The following is a 20,026-nucleotide window of genomic DNA, read 5'->3' on the forward strand; positions in this document are numbered from 1 at the left end:
CCGATTATCAAGCTCTTGACTAATTTAATCAATGACACCAATATATACTTCTCTTCTAAAATGATCATCATTTGTTTGATTTCGTGCATGGGCATACCTTGTTGATTTTCCATACGGCACATAATCACCATCCATAGCAGGAACTTCAACATCATGTTTTATGATGTTTAATAAAAAAGAAGTGACCCTCTCAAGGAAGTGGTCCCAACCATCAGACCTCAACTGTTGCATTTTGTTCTTTGCCACATTAACAAGGGAGATTGCATTAAGAATATCTTGATCCCTTCTCTGCAAACACTCGGATAACTCATTTGTGTATCCAAGAATAATAAACATTAAGTGCACAAAGAAAACAAACTCAAAGGTTTCAAATGCTCCAAGTACAAAATGTATCTTTATCCAATCATCCTTATGTGAAATATCATCACTAAGATCAATGAGCACAACATGGATTGAGGAATACATAGTAATGATGTTGCATATAGTTTTGTAATGAACGCAAAATCCTTCTTGATACTACATTCAAGCCATTCATGATTATACATCCATACAAAATTGAATTGGCGATCCCTACCTCCAATTTTTCTTGATCGAAAATCATGATTAATAGGTTTGAATGGGCCTTTAATAATACATGCTCTTCGAATTGCATCTTGATCATTAACATGATAACTTTCAATGGGCTGCCTTTCACCTGGATCATGTGGAAGGTGATGATGTCATAAACCGGCAGCTGTGATGCGGGTGGTTGCAATGGCGGAGGCGAGGGCACAGGATCCGCGATTTCTTCAACTACCACTCCATCCTGCTCTTGATTATGTTCTTCCACAATAGTTTCAACTGGGATAGTGTTTGAAGCAGCTTCTGCCTTCTTTGCTGCGTATTTCTGAAAAAGAGACGCAATATCTCCGCCTTTCTTCATAATCCAACCATTCTGAAAAAAATAATATCTATGTAATGTAAGTATAACAACTAATTGGACACTCTAGCAAAACAAACATGCCATGATAGAATCATGTTTTAAACTTTCAGGTAGAAAACTTACAAATCACAGCCTCACAATATATGAATTTAAGAATGTTCATGGATTGATGGTCCGTTCAATAAATTCATGAACTGAAATAAAAAAGTACTCATACATAAATAAATAAAAATATTTAAGAACATAAGTTTTTTCAAATAAGAAAAAAATAAAAGATAGATTAATCTTAAACCTTCGTCGCCCGTCGGAATTCTCGGACCAATAATCCACGAGTCAGCGGCAGCAGCGTCGCCGATCAGGGGCTGCGATCCGCAATCCGCATAGCCACACACTGCCAAACTTTCTGCAATGACGCAATCCGCGGACTACAGGCAGGCGATCACCGCGCACTGCTCGCGCCCTGGCCGTTCGCCCGTGAAAGGAGAGGCCGCCGAAGACGAATCGTCGCGCAATCCGCGGAAGGCGAATCATCGGATCGCCATGCATGGCGCACTGCTCGCACCCCGCTGCCCTGGCTGTCCGGCATCCGCCCGCGCCAGGAGAGGCTGTCGTCCGCCAAAGGCGAATCGTCTCATCGCACAATGTGCAATCAGTCCTGCGCCACGGAAGGTGAATCATCTGGCAAAGGCAGAAGGCCAATCATAGTTTCTTTGCATCAGTCTGCGGTCCACATGCCAGGCCTAGGCGAACCATCCTTTTTTTGCCTCCGCAGTGCTTGCGCCATGCCCAAGCGAACAAATCATCATTTTTTTCCTCCGCTGCTCCGAGTGTACCTACTTGTCGAATACATGGGCCGCAAGGTGTGCCGGGGCCGGTGTGCCGAGGCCCACCCGGCATACCTTATGGGTCCACCTATGCCGGTGGCGTAGGATTCAGTGGTGGCTACTGTAGAGGTGAAGAGAAGGGGAGCCAAAGGAAAGACCAGCAAAACATATTGATGAACCTAATTTCGACCATCTCCCAATGCAACATTGTACTTCATTAACTACTTTGTTTAATCTAGAAAAAATAAACACTTTATATCTAGTTTAGATAACTAGTGCCCGAACATCCGATCCGGGCTCTAGCATCGGATGTTGCCACAACCGTTGATCGGAGGCAACCACAGCCATCAGATCTACCCAGGAAAAACCCCACCGCAACATTACGTCCATGTTGCACGCAACATGATCAATTCAGAAGCCCGCGTATGCACCGCCCCCGACCCCCCTGCTTCGCACGCGCATGGACGCGAGACCATCTGCACTCGCTTGGCGGCGCCCTAGCAGCTACGGCAGGTGGGGTCCTATGGCAACATATGCAACACCAGATCTACTTTTGCAACATCCAGATGAAACACTTGCAACATAGGTCCGAAAAAGCTAAAACACTTGCAACATTCGTCTAAAAACACTTGCAAATGCCAGAAAACACTTGAAAAGCAACATGCGTCTGAAAAAATGATGAAACATTTGGAACAGCCTCTTGCAACATACGTGTATAGCCATTGCAACATATGCAACATCTGCATCTACTTTTGTAACATCCATATGAAACACTTACAACATACTCCTGAAACATCTGAAACACTTGAAATGTACGTTTGAAACATGCTCTCTCGGCACAACCTAGCATGCGGCGCGGGCTGGCGGAGCACGACATAGCGAGAACCCGTGCGGCGCACCCTTGGCCACCCCTGGCCACAGGGGAGCGGCGGCCGGCCACACCCTGACGCTCGCGCGGCCGCATGGCGAAGCAGCTCCTCCCCAACGGAGCAGCTCCTCTGGCGGCTGGCGCGGCTCGCCCTTGGCCATGGGGGAGCCGCGGCCGGCGCCCAGCCGTGCGGCGCTCGAGCTGCTGTACGGTGGAGCAACTCCTCCCCGGTGGAGCAGCTCCTCCAGCAGCCGCATGGCAAGCGGCGGCGCGGAGTAGCTTGGAGGTACCAGTGAGCTTACTTGGAGGAGGGCCGCGTGCGTGTGAAGGGCCGTACCACCCGAGCTCCAGCTCCGTGCGAGAGCCTCGTGATGAGAGATGAGTGGTGTGGAGAAGGAAGAAGGCTGACTGGAGATAAGGTGGGTGGAGGCGTGGAGCATGTGAACGAGCATTTGCCACGTAGCGTCCAATATTTTCATCGGCGTCCGGATGGCCGGTTGCTAGCATTACCGGTTTTGATATCTAAAGTTATATAAGTAATTAAATTTATCTTAGAATTTAGTTTCATACAATCAGTAAATTTTTCTTAAAAATCTATAAATATATTACGATAAAAGTTAGTTATCGAAAACTCAAAATAGTGCTACGGAGACTATGAAAGTGTACTAATTTGTAATTAGAGATATTATTGTTTCAAGTTAATGGTAGTACTAATAAATATATTACAATTTGGCCACAGGCTTTCTTTCAAAAAAAAACAATTTGGCCACAGCCCACAAGCTAGGATGATGGTGTCCACCCACTGTCCAGGACGTTGGGTGCTGAACTGCTGATCGATTTAGGTGAAGGGGAAAACGGCATAAAAAAATGCCCTGTGCTAATGTCTAGCACACTCGTTCTCGGTCGTTTCGTTTCGTTTCGTTCGTTCTGTACACGTTTGTATTTTTTATTGTACAATTTTAAATTTACATGTACAGTTCAGCCATACAACAGTCATCAGTGTGTATGCCATCAGCTGTACATAGTTCGTTTCGTCGACGTGTGTGGTGCCTCCGCGGAGGCGAAGCCCATCGCTCCGCCGGCGCCTTTAAACGTAGCGACACGTACGTCAACTCCCGATACGGTACTAATCGCCCGTGTACGCATACGGCGACACGCAAGACGCGCGCACCGGCCGCATATACGAATACGATACGTACGTGTCTCCACCGCCCGGCTAACTACACAACTGCCCCTGACCGTCGCGCGACGAAATCGGCCGCCGGAGGGAGCCGCGCCGTCGAGAAAGGCAGAAAAGCCCCTGCCCGCGCCGCCAACGCCGCCGCTAGCTGCTGTCGACGTCCGGGCGCCGCCCAGCGGAGCCGCCACCATTTCTTCTCCGGTCCGGAGTGCTGCTTCCTTGGCGCTCGATCAACTAATAATACGATTCAATAGTGTTTGTTATCGGGAGAGGAAGACGAGCGCGACTATATGTCACCGAAGGTGAAAAAACACGCTGTCGCCTTCAGACTCACCCGTCTCTGCTCAGCTCGTTCTCCCCCGCACTGCCATCCACCTCCATCTCCGGCGACAGGAGCTGCCAGATCCGCTGCCGTCGGCCACCGCCCTCACCTCCGGTTCCCACCCATCTCCTCTCAGTCGCCCCCACTCCGTCCTCCTGCACCGCCAGCCGCCGCCATCCTAACGCGGCTCCACTGGGGAGCTCACCGTCACTCCCCCACCTCCTCCACCGCCCACCGGCTATCTCCCACCACCCGCGACCGGCGCATCCGTCGCCTCGCCACCCCGCCCACAACCCATCGCCGCCGCCGCTCAAGGCCCTCCCTTTACAACCGAAGCTCATTGGAGACCCCACCTCCGGCAATCCGAACCCCGAAGCCTAACCTTCTAACCCTACCGGCGGCAACCCAGAATCCGAAGCTCTAAAACCTCGAAGGCTCGAACCCTAACTTTCGACGGCGAAGCAAGGCGGCGGCGCAGTAGCGGAAGGAGGAAGAAGGCCACGTGGGCCGCCATGGGCCGCAGAAGGTGACAAGAGCATATTTTTCGCGTACACAATAGTCGCGGCGGAGGAAGACGGGGCACCGCGAACCTCTGTTGAGTTTCGAGGTCCGTCATTCGAATCATGTATCTACAAGGGAAGCGCGGTGAAATTCGGCACGACCCAAAGAGAGCCGCGGCCCATGTAACGACAAAAGGAGGGTCATGATTAATTTTACTGCGACTCCTGCATCTGAATTTCCCGCATACACGTCAGCAGTTCTGCTCATGTTAGCTGTTCCATTGTGCAGTAATCTGCTCGCGTCCTCTCCTTGCGTTGTCTTTCCCCTTCTCGTCAACGCATTTTCCCAAAGGTTTGGTCCCTTTGACATGTCCCAAGCCAACCATCTCTACGTAACGAAACTTGCTTCATGTAATCTCGCGCCTCATTCGGCTACGTCGTCCTAAGGTTTGAGCCGTCGGATCACCCTATGGTCCAATCTCGCGACGTTGCTTTCCACCTCCTCCGTCGTCCTTCTAGAGAACTCGCCGCTGGGAAGCGGCGCGGCTTCGACTATGCTCCTGCCGCCACCACGCCTCCTCAAGCTCTTCTCGGAGCACAAGCGGTGGCCGCGGGGTTACAGTTGCAGCGCCTCCGCTCCTCCTCATCACATCCCACCGCACAGTCCAGCGTGCTCCCGCATGCTGGCATGCTGCCACCATCGCCGAGAAGGCGGACGCTGTTCCTGACCTCCACGAGATTGAGGAGCGCCTCCACAACTCGGCTTCACCAGGACATGCTGCCTAGGTGCACCTTTGATTGCCCACGCCGTCGACCTCGGCCTCTCTCGGACGCCACAGCAAGTGCTGCTAATTGCGGCTGCTTGCCCCAACTTGATTAAATTGCAGCTGCTTACCCCAATAACTTGATTAGGTTCCTGATCTACTTGTAAAGGATTGAACAAAGTATGTAATGCCTAACACAGTAAAGTGCACAGTCCTAATAACACCATGTATCTGATATAACATAAATTAACTCCGTTTGTGCTGTTCATAGTGACATATCCTTGAGGATGTCGCTGCATCAGATGAGCCCATGCTTTGCGTGCAGTCACCTGTCCTGTCCAGGAGAAGGAAGGCGATGAGCTCCGGAAAACACTGAAGTTGTTGAAATCCTTCAGCCAGGTTCTTGGTGCATGCAAGTTCGCTCAGTGCCATAATAACATGTACATAACAGACTAAATTTCTTGGGTAGCAGAGAACTATCAGATAGACAGGAGCATTATATTTTATTAGGAGCTTTGAGTAATTAAATTTAGCAGATGGTATTAGAAAGTTATGCTCCTTGTAACTGTCATGGTCGCAAAGCATTCAATTCAAGCTGCAATCTTTCGCTATAGAATACAGATTAATAAGCTTGATTGTTGAACTTGCAGATCCTACAAAGTTATTTTGTGCGGAGGTGTACATCTGTATCTTGAGTATTTGAGATCAGCCACATATTGTTAGCTCAGCAAAAGTAAGCATATGAGTTTCATGAATATAGGGCCTGTTTGGTTATGGGTGCTTATTTATAAGTTGCTTAAGTTGCTTATTGTAGTTGCTTATTTATAAGTCTAGGTGTTTGGTTTGAGTTGCTTATATGATTAGGATTGACATATTTGCCCCTGCTATCCCATTCTCCTCTACCCCTGAAAATGGCCCAGCTCCTACCCCTTGGTTTGGGCAGCGGCGGGGTGCGAGCGGCGGGCGGCCGCGGGGCGCGAGCGGCGGGCGGCCAGCGGCGGGCGCGGAGGCGGGCGGGCGGCGGGCGGGAGGGAGCGGTGGCGGCGGGCAGGAGCAGCCGACGGCGCGGGAGGAGGAGCAAGAAGATCCAGCGGGCGGGCGGGAAATCCAGCTAGCGGGCGGGCGGGAGATCCAGCGGGTGGCGCGGAGGCGGCCGGCGGGCGGGAGCGGCAGCGGGCGGCGCGGGAGCGGGCGGCGAGCGGCGCGGAGGCGGGCGGCGAGCGGGCGGCGGGCGGGCGGGAGCGGCGGCGGGCGGGAGCGGCAACGGGTGGCGCGGGAGCGGGCGGCGAGTGGCGCGGAGGCGGCCGGCGAGCGAGCGACGGGCGGGCGGGAGCGGCAGCGGGCGGCGCGGAGGCGGCCGGCGGGCGGGAGCGGCCACGGGCAGCGCGCAGGCGGCCGGCGGCCGGCGGAAGCGGCGCGCAGGCGGTGGTGACGAGAGAGAGGAGAGAGAAAGGGGAGAGAGGAGAGAGAATGAGGGTAGGAGGAGTAAAGTGCTCCATAAGCAACTATAAGCAACCCAAAAGTTGCTTATTTGCTTATGCATAAGCAACTTATAAGCAAGTCTATAAGCAAGAGTGTTTGGGTTATAAGCAACTTATTTGCTTATTTGTAAGTTGCTTATTTATAAGCAATGCTAACCAAACAGGCCTATGGGTGCTTATTTATAAGTTGCTTAAGTTGCTTATTGTAGTTGCTTATTTATAAGTCTAGGTGTTTGGTTTGAGTTGCTTGTATGATTAGGATTGACATATTTGCCCCTGCTATCCCATTTTCCTCTACCCCTGAAAATGGCCCAGCTCCTACCCCTTGGTTTGGGCAGCGGCGGGGTGCGAGCGGCGGGCGGCCGGCGGCGGCCGCGGGGCGCGAGCGGCGGGCGCGCGGCGCGGAGGCGGGCGGGCGGCGGGCGGGAGGGAGCGGTGGCGGCGGGCAGGAGCAGCCGACGGCGCGGGAGGAGGAGCAAGGAGATCCAGCGGGCGGGCGGGAGATCCAGCGAGCGGGCGGGCGAGAGATCCAGCGGGCGGCGCGGAGGCGGCCGGCGGGCGGGAGCGGCAGCGGGCGGCGCGGGAGCGGGCGGCGAGCGGCGCGGAGGCGGGCGGCGAGCGGGCGGCGGGCGGGCGGGAGCGGCGGCGGGCGGGAGCGGCAGCGGGTGGCGCGGGAGCGGGCGGCGAGTGGCGCGGAGGCGGCCGGCGAGCGGGCGACGGGCAGGCGGGAGCGGCGGCGGGCGGCGCGGAGGCGGCCGGCGGGCGGGAGCGGCCACGGGCAGCGCGCAGGCGGCCGGCGGCCGGCGGAAGCGGCGCGCAGGCGGTGGTGACGAGAGAGAGGAGAGAGAAAGGGGAGAGAGGAGAGAGAATGAGGGTAGGAGGAGTAAAGTGCTCCATAAGCAACTATAAGCAACCCAAAAGTTGCTTATTTGCTTATGCATAAGCAACTTATAAGCAAGTCTATAAGCAAGAGTGTTTGGGTTATAAGCAACTTATTTGCTTATTTATAAGTTGCTTATTTATAAGCAATGCTAACCAAACAGGCCCATAGTTAGGTACATCGATTTTTCTTTTCTATTAAGTGTGCATTAAATAGTGTGCAAAAGATCACAACAATTGTTCCTGTCGCTTATTCTCAACCGTTTGCATTTCAAAGAAGTCAATCTCTGAATCTACTTAGAGTACATCTTTACAGGACAGCTCAAATTCAGTATGAGATGACCACAAGCTAATCCATTCAATCATGTTTATATGGTTTGATGACATAGGATTATGTTTCATGTCATATATACGAAAAGCATAAAGATAGCACTTATGATTGGGGGAAATTAGATTAACTTAGGCACTACTCAAGAGTCAAGTCCATTGATTTGTTGATCTTCCAACGCAAATTGTTCGTTCAAAATTTACAGTAAAAGATACTGGCCCACTCCAATTTGGTATATATGAGGGTCTGCGTAAGTTGGTGTGGTAGCTCGGCGGTAATTCTATTTGGCACCGAAATTTTTGGTTGTGAAAAGGAGCAGTAAGTAGCTTTGGTGGAACCTTGCCCGTAGGTTGTGTGGTTGGCATTTTGGCGGCTGTAAGCATCGATTTTGCACTCTGGTTTTTGTGAGCAACAAATGGTCGGTCATGCTTTCTCAATCGTCGTTTTGGTAGCAGAGAGGAGGGAGGCCCGGCTGGCTACGAGACGGCCGCGCCTGCTTGCCGAGACGCTCAACTAACGCTGAAGCATTGAGCTTCTTCCAAGCATTGAGCTTCTTCCTCTGTACATCAGTTCTGTTCACCATCTCACCGTGCAATGAGCAATTGAGCATGCCACGGAACGGCGTCAGCTCTTCTTCATCAATACATTTTATGCATCACTGCGCGGAAGCGCAATAGTGAATTGATACTGGGCAACTGGGGCGTCTCGACCAAAGAGGAACATGTTGGAACCGGTTTCTGTTGATGCCCGAAAAGACAGCTTCACGAGACCATGAGTAGTGTATTATGCTGAACATCTTCATGTTATCAACCGCAGCATGAGAACAGAAAATCCATATAAGAAAAACAGTTCAGGAAAAAAAAACACCACTTTAAACTGGTACACATTCTAGGCAACGGCTCAAATATGCACTGCTCAGATTAACCAAGCAGTTTAGCACGCCCGCAGACTACTGTAAGGGGCCATGAAATGTAATGTTCGGAAACTTTCGAACAAGATCCAGACCTGGCACCGGTAGAACACGACTCACTGACTCAGCATCAGATCTAGTTTGCTGAGGACCCTTGAACCTTGAGGCAGCCTACAGATGGAAATTGGAGCGGTACTTATAACTAGTAAATCAAAAAAGAACAGCAGGGGAAACCACAAAAATGGGAATCCTCGACTTCCGACTACCCATATTCCCAGCGCCTGCGTACATACAGGCATGGCACAAAAGTATGTGCACAGATCCTAAAACCACACAATTGATGGAACAGCTCAAAACTGGTACGATGTCAGTAATGCCAGCAAACAGGCGGGTTCCAGCCTGCCCCAATTTCGTTGCCAGCACCTAATGACTTGCTACATCCAGTCTCAGAAAGAGTTATCTGGTCCATGGCCTCCAGACGGACGGTTTGTAAAGTCAGGTGCCCTTCCGGGATTCGACTGGATGAAGTTTGTAAATTGCATGTTATCCAGTGAATCTGGTGCTACATCACTGTTTCCACTGCTGGCCATATTCTGGGTGCAGTTACACGTATCTGGAAATGGAGGGCTTGCTTCTTGAGTCCTAGGAAGAACATTTTTTGGCAGACCAACTTGATTCTTTGCTTCATGTTCCATGTGTGCTGATGGCTGCTTGTACTGAGATATGGCACTGATCAGAGCTCCATCTGTGCTGCTTCCAACTGGCAAGGCCTGGGCTAAGCAGTCACCGGACTCCAATCCACACAAATTACTATTATGCAACTGGCACCCCTCGGGGAACCAGTTATGCCTATTATGATCCATTGAAGCAGAAGCAGTATAAGAATGCTGTTCAGAAACAGGAGGGTTCACTTTGATTGGAGAACTCACATCAGCATAGTAATCCTCATGAAGTTGTGCACAGAGGCCATCGTCACTCTCATCAATTAGCTGTTTGATGGTACATGCATGTTGAAGGGTATCTGAAACTGCTCCAATTTCCCCAGTCTGGAGCTGACCATTGCCTTGCGGATTTGAGAAGGGCTCAATAACTGATGCTGGATTGTCCACTGGGAAGACAGACTTGGCGAGTTGAGCCTGCTGCTGACTAAAAACGCCATTATCCAAGCAAACTGAAGAACTCTGGTGTTCTGAAGCGAGATAAGGCTGTGTAATCTGTAAGTCACCTGAGCCATTATTTATATTCTCTGGAGGATGATCGTGGGACTGAAGAGGGCCTGCCAACTGCCATCTGTCTTTCTCACCTTTTGCTACTCGGTCATTTAGGTCCACAAAATCTTCCACATACATTTGTCCTCCATAGGACTTAGGTAGTATTGTAGAACTGTTTGATGTAATCATCATAATGTTCTCAGTTTCTTCTTGGTCCACAATTACAGTGTTCATCTTCAGATGACTCTTTTCTGAAGAAATATTTGCACTATGGTCACAACTGTGGTTCACAATAGCATTGCTAATGCTTTCCAGGTTGTGATCTTGTTCACAAACATGAGCTGACGAATCTTTGTAAGAAACTCCGTCAAGATATTCGAGTTCCGTATTTTCACAGTCAAGAGTGTCAATAGTTGTGCTTGTATAATTGATGGACTTGATCTCTTGACTCTCTGAGTTATTGTTAACCGCTGTATCTTTGTTGCTGATTTCTTGAATATCTTCATCATTAACACCCAGGCCATCTTTACGCAATTCAATGTCCATGAAATCTCCATTCCAGTCATCGGGGTTGTCGGCACAGCAGGAACTGCCTTTATCTACGCAGCTTACACCATTATGATCGTGATCTTTATCCTCGTGCAGTTGTGCAGTTGTGCAACTCTGGTTAGTTAACTGCTGCTGCTCCTTCAGGGATCTGGGAAATGGAGCAGATTGAGCCGAATGATTATTAACCAAAGAAAGCATACCAGTTGACTGTTTGATGCTTTTTGCATGTTGAAGGGGGTAGGAGGCCACTTCAATGTCCTTCGCTGTGTCGAGCTGACCATTGTTCTGCGGATTTGATAAGGGCTCAATAAATGATACTGGATTGTCCAATGGGAAGACAGTGGTGGCGAGTTGAACCTGCTGCTGACTTAAAACACTATTATCCAAGTAAACTAAAGAACTCTGTTGTCCTGAAGAGACATATTGCTGCCTAATCTCTGAGTCACCTAAACCATCATAAGTTATACCCTCTGGAGGATTATAATGAGGCTGAAGAGGGCCTACGAACTGCCACCTGTCTTTTTCACCTTTTGCTACTTGGTCATTTACACCCAGAAAATCTCCCAGATGCATTTGTTCTCCAGAGGACTTTGGTAATAGTGAAGAACTATTTGATGGTATCATCATAATGCTACCAGTCTCTTCTTGGTCCGTAATTACAGTATTCGCTTTTGGATGACTCATTTCTGAAGAAATATTTATATTATGTCCACAACTGTTTTTCACAATTGCATGGCTGATGCTTTGCAGGTCCTGATCTTGCTCATGAGCATGAACTGGTGGACCTTTGTAAGAAACACCATCAAGGTCTTCTACTTGCAAATTCTCTTTCTCAATAGTATTAATATGTGGGCTTGCATAATTGATGGAACTTATCTGTTGACTCTCTGCATTATAATTGCTACAAGTTGTATCTTCGTAGCTGATGTCTTTGATATCTTCATCTTTAACCCCCATGGCATCTTTATACAATTTGATGTCCGTGAGAACTTCATTCTGCTCATCAGGGTTGTTGGCACAGCAGGAGATGCTGTTATCTACGCAGCTGACACCATTACAATGTTGATCTTGCACATCAGAGTTTTGCTCAGTCTGACTAGTTACATCTGTGCCCCTGGCAACAATGAGATCATGATCTTCCACATTCAGACTGTCAATACGGTGAATAGAGGTTTCCATATCTGTAGTCTTCTCATCATCCCGATCTTGAAGAGGTGTGCTCTGATCATTCCCACCTTGCAACATACTTTGAGGTGAATGGTATACATGGTCATTTTCCAAATTTGGGCTACCATCATATTCACCAGCACCAGGCTCTCCTAGCTTCTTCGTTCTCTGTGTTAACCGGTCTGCCTTCTCATCATAAACAAAAATAAATAAACCATAATCACCTATTTGATATTTAAAAATAAAGTAATATAAATAAAATAGTACTGCAGAGCAATTCACCATTCATAATGAAATACTACATAGGTTCTTTCATAATAGATGCCTCTATTACAAATTCAGAAGCTTTATAGCCATGGTATTCTCATCTATAGTGATGATTGAAGAGGAATTCTGCTGCACTGATATGATACATTGTTAAATGGCAAGATACATAACAGAAGCATGAACTGATATCATCCACTATTTTTTAATACATTCAAGTAAAGGACCTCTCCCAGGCACAAAAATAAAAGATTTAAAAATAAGAAATGAAAGAGAAGTCACAGCAAACCTTTCTCAAGAAAGATGCATTCTTCTCTTCAAGCTCAAGGTTTAATAGTTTTCTTGATTTCCCAATCAGCACCTTCCTGTCCGTAAGAACCTTAACAGCAGCAGGTACATCATTGCACGACATGTTCAGCCTGTTATGTATACTTCTTCATAAGAACAATATTCCACGTATGATCTCCCTATAATTAAAGCATTACTGACCAATGTTCATGCAGTCGCCTCTGTTCATCCTCTAATAAAGCTCCATATGGTTTTACATGGGATTTATCAAGGCCACCAATTACACGTGAAACATGCTTTATCTGAATGCCATCCCCAGATTGCTTCAGTCTCTTGATATGCATGAGCTGTGTTCTACTAACCTGAAAAGGTTACAAAAGCAAAGGTACCACAGCATTCAGTAAAATACATCATACAATGATGTTCTAAACTCCTGAAAAAAAGTAGATCATCTTCAATAACACTTTCTTTGACTATAATATATTTTTTAATTTATATCAATATTCTTAATCAATATTGGTGATGAACGATGCATCTTAACAATGAAACACCAAAAGTAATAACCAGGCATAAAATTAATGCCAAGAACAGTTCAGTCGTTGCTGATAATCAGTTTCACTGACAACGGTCACATCTAATGATGCAGACTAATTTAGGAAATTCTGACTCATTTCTACACCATATCGCACATTAATACACCCCTTCGCATTTCATGAAACAATTACAAAAGAAGGTAGTAGCTAATTAAGAAAGTCAAAGACATCTATGGAAAAGAACTATAAGTGAGACAATGGAATGCCCACATCAATAGCTGTTAGCAGAGACACCCATAACAGACTACAAGAACTGTTACAAACTAACCACATGGGCAAAATACAAATATCTTTCTTCTTTCAGTTCAGCAATACCACATTTTGAAAATAGAAGGTAAAAGTACTTTAAAACTGTGTGGGCAAGGAGAGCAAATATACAAACAGAGGACCTAATTTTAGCAATTTATTTCTTATTTGGCAGATGTACTAAATTGCGGGAAGAAATGCACATTACAGAGGTGAATGTCTAGATGACTGACGTCTCATTATTTTCTCTTAAAGAAGCTCCGCTGGACAAGCTGAGCAAAAGTAAACCACGATTACCCTTATGAGATAGAGATTAGCGATCTTACCTTGATGTATGACATAACCTTTGAAACATCAACACTTTGTGCAACCTGTAGCAGCGGTATTCCACTCTTTGTAGTTGTCAGCTGCATAACTCCTTGCTTCTGATCAGCAGGGTTATCTCTGCAAAAGCATAAGAAACAATGGCTTATCTATTAGTAAGTTTCATAGAAATTCACTGCTGTCTCATCTTGAATTGAGTTAGCTCCTCAAAATGCAGTATTGCCTAAACGGACGTTTAGCCCGTTTAAATAGCGTTTAAACACTGCACACTAGCTAGCCGTTTTCGTTTCAACATCTGTTTAACCCGTTTAAGTGGATGTTTAGCCCGATAATTGGCTAAATGATAGGTGACCAACTGTTTACCGTTTAGCGTTTAGGACAGCACTAGTAAGTCAATGCAGGTTTGGACCACAAGGAACGTCGAGTTTGCACTTGATATTCCCCTTGAAGTTGGAAAAAATGTAACTATTAAGTTTTTCCAAAAAACTAAAACATGAGAGTACGAGACCATTTACAAGAGGAAATTAAGTTATTTAGTGCTTACAGCTACAGAAGTTAAAATTGTCGATTTGAATTGCTAGAAAACTAAAACATGAGACAACTTAGCACTGGAACACTAAATCCATGACTTAAAGATGAGACTACTTCGTGTGTACCAACCAACATGAACTTAACCAGAAACATTTTGTAATAAGCGTACATTCCATCATGGAATTAGCACTCACTTTCTATCTCTGGTTGTTAGCAAGATATATGTCATGATGAACTTGCACTCATGATAGAAAGCAGTGCAAGTTCATCATTTGGCTTGCCATACTTTGCTGTTATTGAACAGCAAAAGATTGGCAAAATGAATTCTCCCACACCCGCTGGCATGTCCTCTTTTGTGACCAGGATGATGAATCAATTCAACACTAGCTAGTATCTTGTGTGTTTGTGAGACAACTATGGTTTCTTATCCTTCAGCAGGTTGGGCTCCAATCTGTGGCTCTTGTTCTTAAGGAACCCAGGTTGTTTCTTTATAAAATTAGGCTGTAGTACTCATGTTCTAGAACTACTTTGGGTGCGTATGTGTGTTATAAATGGATTTTTTTTCTCATCTTCTTTAATCAAATGACATGCAACTCTCATGCACATTCGAGAAAACATAAATGCATAGCCCTAGTGGGTCCTTGGTAGTGTGGACAGTAGATAAGGAGAGAGCCCTATGGTGCACAGTCGGGGCTCATGGCCTCCAGACCCTTTTTTAGGATAGGTGTTTTTGCGATTTGGTGGTTTCCTTGTGCAAGCATTGCACACATATATCTGTTTGTCTAGAGTGTTAAGAGTCTTGAGCGTGCTGTACTGCTAGTACTCTTTCATTGTTTAATTAAATGACCCGCAGCCCTCCTACATCAATTGAGGAAAAAAATCATATTCGAACTCCATGGACCAGCAATCTGAAACACTTGAAGGCATGAATAGGCAAAAGATGACATAAAATACCATGCGGCTATGTTGATCTTGCATGAAAATTATAGGTGGTATCATGGTAGACTAACAAAACAGGGGCACATCAGACAACAATGAGAAACAGTAAGCATTATGGTTGACTGCGCGAGGCAGTAGTATGATGAAAGAATGGAGTTCAGAAAGGTTCAAGAATTATAGACTACAGTCAAAGCAAGCTTGAGGGTCAACATATGTACCAGCAGATTTGAACTGCGAAAGAATTTGACAACATAAAGCAATTCATCTAGCTAATTTAACAGGTCAACAATATATGAAGGAAAACCAGAGCAGATCCAGTAATTAAATCATTGCGTCACCCAAGAGACAGGTAATTTAAGCAAGCCCAACCTGAACAAGTTCTCTGTATCAGCACAACTTAGCCATCTCTTCTTCCATTTCTTCAAGGTACCAACCATTCTGCACAGTCCGTTTGCAATTAAATCAAGGGATCACCTAAATAGTAAACTTATAATAGACGTGCTTTGGTTTTGGCATACTTGGAATGGTAATTAAGCAAATTAATATGGTATGCCTTCTCATCCTTTTTCATGTGCTTCTCCTTGTTAAGTACAGCATCTGGATGAATACCACCATAGCAAAGAGAAGATGACCTATAGTTCAATAATTTAATCAATGCTCCACATCTAACACTTACAAACATATCAAGAGGTAAAAATAGTATTGTAGCCAAACTGATGGAACTTTGACTGAACATGTTAGAGGCAACATCATTCTGGTATGGTATAGTGCAATATTATTTAAGGATAAACAGATTGAGTGCATTAATGTGCATCTAATAGGGACTAACCACGACATAGAATAATGAGAACCCTAAACTTAGGCACTGGATAAGCTATAAATTGTTTAGGTCAATGTGCATTTCCCAGGGAAGGTCATAGCAAAAGTATCAGTAGCTTTGGTGTAGATTATAAAGTTGCTAATTGTCCCACTTTAAAGAAACTGGTTATTCAATGTGTAAGTAGTAAGAACATCTGTTAAGGTTCATGGGCTAGCAGGCCAGCAAGCAGCTTGGAGAAGTCTGCTGTATACTCAAACAGTAAGCACACTGATACTGTGGCAGTGGCCTCACATCCCCTGCGGAACAGCTGCTTGTCCATTAAGTGAGATAGGACTAGATTAAGAAGGTTCCATGTTCCATATTGTTAGGATTGGATTCGATCTATTAGGCGTAAGGGTCAATATTTTTTCCACTATATAAAGCATCAATAATGAGACAAGGAAGAATTACAAAGGAATGTCTGAACAGCTCCGCAGCCCCTGTGCGCTGGCCCCAGCCACGGCACCCATTCCCTCGCTAACTCTCCTTGAAACTTGAAAGTCCCTCCAATGTCCATCACAACATCTTTTAGTTATCACAAACAGAATGGTAGAACAAGTTGCCATCATGTTGTACCAAGACAAGCATGACTTGTGGGAGGGAATAGAGTACATGTACCTATTTCATAAACCCTACTAGATACCTTCTTACGGTCTTCATACACTGGATAGGCAATAAAACAAAGTAGCTCACAGCAGATACATTCAGAAAGTATAAACAAACAACAGAGCAAACAGAAGGCATAACTGTATGCATCAACAGCCTAGACATGCAAATAAAAAGTGGAAACAGGACAGAGAACTTGCCAGCTGAGAAGAGGGTTTCCAAAGTGATGATTTTTCCGAGTAAGCAACAAACGTACATTTTCTTCTTCGCCAGTCTTGCCTGGAAGAAATTGTATGAGAAACTTCCTCTCATCTTCTGTCAGACATGTGGACCATACCTACAACCGAGAAGAACATCAGTTGATGCACAGCAAGAGATATAGCGCGAAATAGGGGGCTAACACCAGCAGAATATAATGACCTAAAGCAAGCCGAGGCACCATACAGAAATAAAAGGAATCACCATAAAAGACTAAGTAAAGTAAATATTATGGATAAAAGAAAAGCTAGGCATACCTTGTAGGATAGCACACCTCTCAGGTTCTCAAGAGAAAAAATCTCTGAAGGAACATATGTAACATCAGCAAGGCCTGACCGCTGTTTCTTGCTTTCTATGAAAGGGGCCAAGTCTGACCACAGAATTCCAACTTGTTCCTTTATTGGCACAACTCTCTTTAGATATTGGTCCCATTTAAGACCAATATGCGGCTTCAAACTTACTAGACAATTGGATGAGTCAAACTTTGTTTTCTTCAACGGTCTGCATTGCTCTGAGTTTGTGGAATTCATCAACCGTTTTTGCTTGCTTGGTGTCATTCTACATTGCCAAGTAAAAAATTGCAATAAGTCACTAATCTTGCACATTGTTTCACGAAGCTGCTTAGATTTGAATGTTCTATTTAGATATTGGTTAGTTTGGACATTATCTCTGTTAAGTGTTGACATAAATGGTTATTATATCTGTAACTTGATTCTACCACCAGCCAAATCAGAAAAGGCAGAGCCAGGGTAAACTAGAAGCACTTAATCAACATGGTTTGGCCAATTTTTTCTTATTTATCTAATGTAATATATCTCAACTCTATGGTAAATCCAAATAAGATATAAGGGGGTATCATGGTTACACTGAATCAACACATAATCAAACCTTAATTTTTCACGACTACAGACTTTTCTGGATATGCATGATACCAGAAAATGAAGCAATATGCTTAGGTTATCATACATTTTCAAACTTAACTTTACATGACTAGCATTTTTAATCAACAAGTATAATTTAAAGCTTGTATGTAATCAGATAAGGTAAATTAAGTATCACTAACAAAGTAGATCAAAATGTGTAGATAATATTACAGAACCACAAAGGATATATTGCCAGAAATGTAAACTAGTTCATACTTGAGATTTCATTGTTTTCCTTTTGGAACAAAAGAAAGTCAAACTGTAAGTGATGAAAATTATTGCTTGTCTAATTCACCTGGATTGCTATTCACTCAACAAACTCAGAAAATGCTCTGGGAGGCTCCGTTTAGGGTTCAGAATTGGGGATAGGGTTCCGGGATTTCAGGTTGGGGAGTGGCTGCCGTGGCTAGTAGGTCGTTGGCCCGGTGGTGTGGTGGGCTGTAGGCAGGATGACCACCTTGGTGGTGGAGGAAGGAGGTTGGGAAAGCTCGGCGGCAGGGGAGGCTCGACGGTGGGGTTAGGAGAGGACGGATCTAGCGGTGCCGTGTTAGTAGGTGCAGGCAGCGCAGCAAGACGGCGATGCGCCGCCCCCCGCCAGTGGGGGCTGCGGGCAGGCGGAGGGGAGTTGTGGTGGCACCAATGGCTGGGTGGGTGGAGGCGGGTAAGCGGCGTTCGATGGAGGAGCAATCGAGGACGGAATCGGAGGAGATGATGAGTGAGTTGGGAGTTTGCAATAAGGTTTGGTTTTTTTAAGGAGCAGAGGGGGCTCTCAACCGAGTGGTAACGGGAGAGCCCTCTCCCTCTATATGTTTCCATTTAGATTAGTCATAACTACGAGAGAATTCTGCATTCGCCTTTGGAAATTTACTTGGTGCCCTATTTGCCACTCAAAAGTTTTCGAATTCCATATCCGCCATCGACTTTTAACTTTCACGGCTTATCTGTCATTCCCCACCCATTCCACAGTTAGGTGCCGTCAAGTGAGAGGGGAAAAGACATATTTGCCCCTGTGTGCGGCAGGTAGTAAATTTTGGCCTCATTTCCTTCTGTGCCACTCTAGTGCGAAGCATGATGAAAGACAATGATGTTCACAAATATCTCTCTCATAAACAAACACATGCATCCACAATTCATCTCAAAAGATGATTATGTTCACAGATACATCTCTTAAATAAGCGTGTAAAATGATGCCTGGTCCTATGCAAATTCAATTTGACTTCCCCGATCAATTGAGGATGCATTTTGCTTAGGTGCCAAATGGTGTGAGAACCATCAGGATTCCCACTGTTACTGCGCCCAATGCAATGCTAATTGATCCAGTTGCTTAACTGAAACTTCCTGATATTGTTGCTTAAATGAAATTTTTCCTAATCATTTTCTTTTGTACTGTGTACGTTGAACTACCCGATCAGATCGAACAAACCATCAGACATTTCAATTGCTTAGCATAAGCATCGGGTTTCAATACTACAGGTTAACTGGTACCGAATTTTCTGGTGCGTGAGCAACCAGAGCTTTACACTGATCCCATCTATCACGGAAACAGATTTCTTATGGTGGGAGAGGAAGCGATCGAGAAGAAACCTGACAGGCTGCCGCTGCCGCTTCCACTCGAAGTAAAGACGGGGCCGATGGGTGAGAAACGGAGGAGGCGGCCGTTATAGGAGCGGCCGCTGAAGCCATCCCTCCGCGCGGTGGCATCGGCGGCGGCGGCAGCACGGGACAAAACCCGCGCCGAAATCAGTGCCGGCGTGGGGCTGATTGACGGGTCGAGGAATGCGGCGGCCGAGGCAACTGACGCCTGCCGTCGAGCGCCGCCGGCACTCGACCCCCGCTGCGCCTTCGCAAGACCGCCGACCCCGCCGCCGCTGGGCCTCACCGTGCCTTGCCGCTGCTGGGCGCCGCAATGCCTTCGCAGTGCACGGGCACGGAGCCGCCGTCGCTGGTCCCATCATGCGCCGCGCCGCCCCCGGACCGTCGATCTGGAGTGGGACTAGGTTCTGATGAAGGGACCCAATAGTCAGATGGCATTTTAGTCATCAATCCTCTCCATAAGTACAATCACCACTATGAGCTGACTCAAATGTCACATAAGAGAGCAACTCCAGCAGTCTAAAAAAATCTCACCCGAAACTATCTACTAAAAAAAATTTCTCCCAAAATTAGGTTATCCCACAGCATATCCCCAATAATAAACTCCACAATACTTCAAAACTGACAACTTCAACACGTGGACTCCTCTCTACATCACCACGTGATACTACAACAAGAAGGTCGTCTTCGCATGCTC

At 46.4% G+C, this 20,026-nt stretch overlaps 1 protein-coding gene across 2 annotated transcripts; it reads right to left on the minus strand.

Moving 5' to 3' along the window:
• Positions 1 to 8,917: 8,917 nt before the first annotated feature.
• LOC117844806 (uncharacterized) lies at positions 8,918 to 19,713 on the minus strand. Of its 2 annotated transcripts, XM_034725597.2 has the most exons (9): positions 19,321 to 19,713; positions 17,071 to 17,371; positions 16,756 to 16,892; positions 15,609 to 15,722; positions 15,460 to 15,528; positions 13,623 to 13,740; positions 12,659 to 12,819; positions 12,459 to 12,588; positions 8,918 to 12,091 (listed from the first exon to the last, which is right to left on the minus strand). In XM_034725597.2, exons 2-9 carry the CDS (start codon positions 17,368 to 17,370, stop codon positions 9,425 to 9,427), a joined length of 3,696 nt encoding a protein of 1,231 aa, XP_034581488.1. In that variant the 5' UTR covers position 17,371; positions 19,321 to 19,713; the 3' UTR covers positions 8,918 to 9,424. The 2 variants fall into 2 exon arrangements, with proteins under 2 accessions (XP_034581488.1, XP_034581491.2); XM_034725600.2 differs by lacking the exons at positions 16,756 to 16,892; positions 17,071 to 17,371; positions 19,321 to 19,713 and adding an exon at positions 16,361 to 16,739.
• Between the last annotated feature and the right edge of the window lie 313 nt (positions 19,714 to 20,026).

The sequence above is a fragment of the Setaria viridis genome, chromosome 2 (genome assembly GCF_005286985.2).
Source record: "Setaria viridis chromosome 2, Setaria_viridis_v4.0, whole genome shotgun sequence".
Taxonomy (NCBI): domain Eukaryota; kingdom Viridiplantae; phylum Streptophyta; class Magnoliopsida; order Poales; family Poaceae; genus Setaria; species Setaria viridis.

Excerpts from the sequence above, each read along its gene's own strand:
- LOC117844806 (XM_034725597.2), bottom strand. The coding sequence starts at position 17,370 with ATGACACCAAGCAAGCAAAAACGGTTGATGAATTCCACAAACTCAGAG. Across the intron at positions 13,741-15,459 it reads GATACAGAGAACTTGTTCAG|AGATAACCCTGCTGATCAGA; the intron begins GTTGGGCTTGCT and ends ATGCTTTTGCAG. Across the intron at positions 12,092-12,458 it reads ATGCATCTTTCTTGAGAAAG|GCAGACCGGTTAACACAGAG; the intron begins GTTTGCTGTGAC and ends TATGATGAGAAG.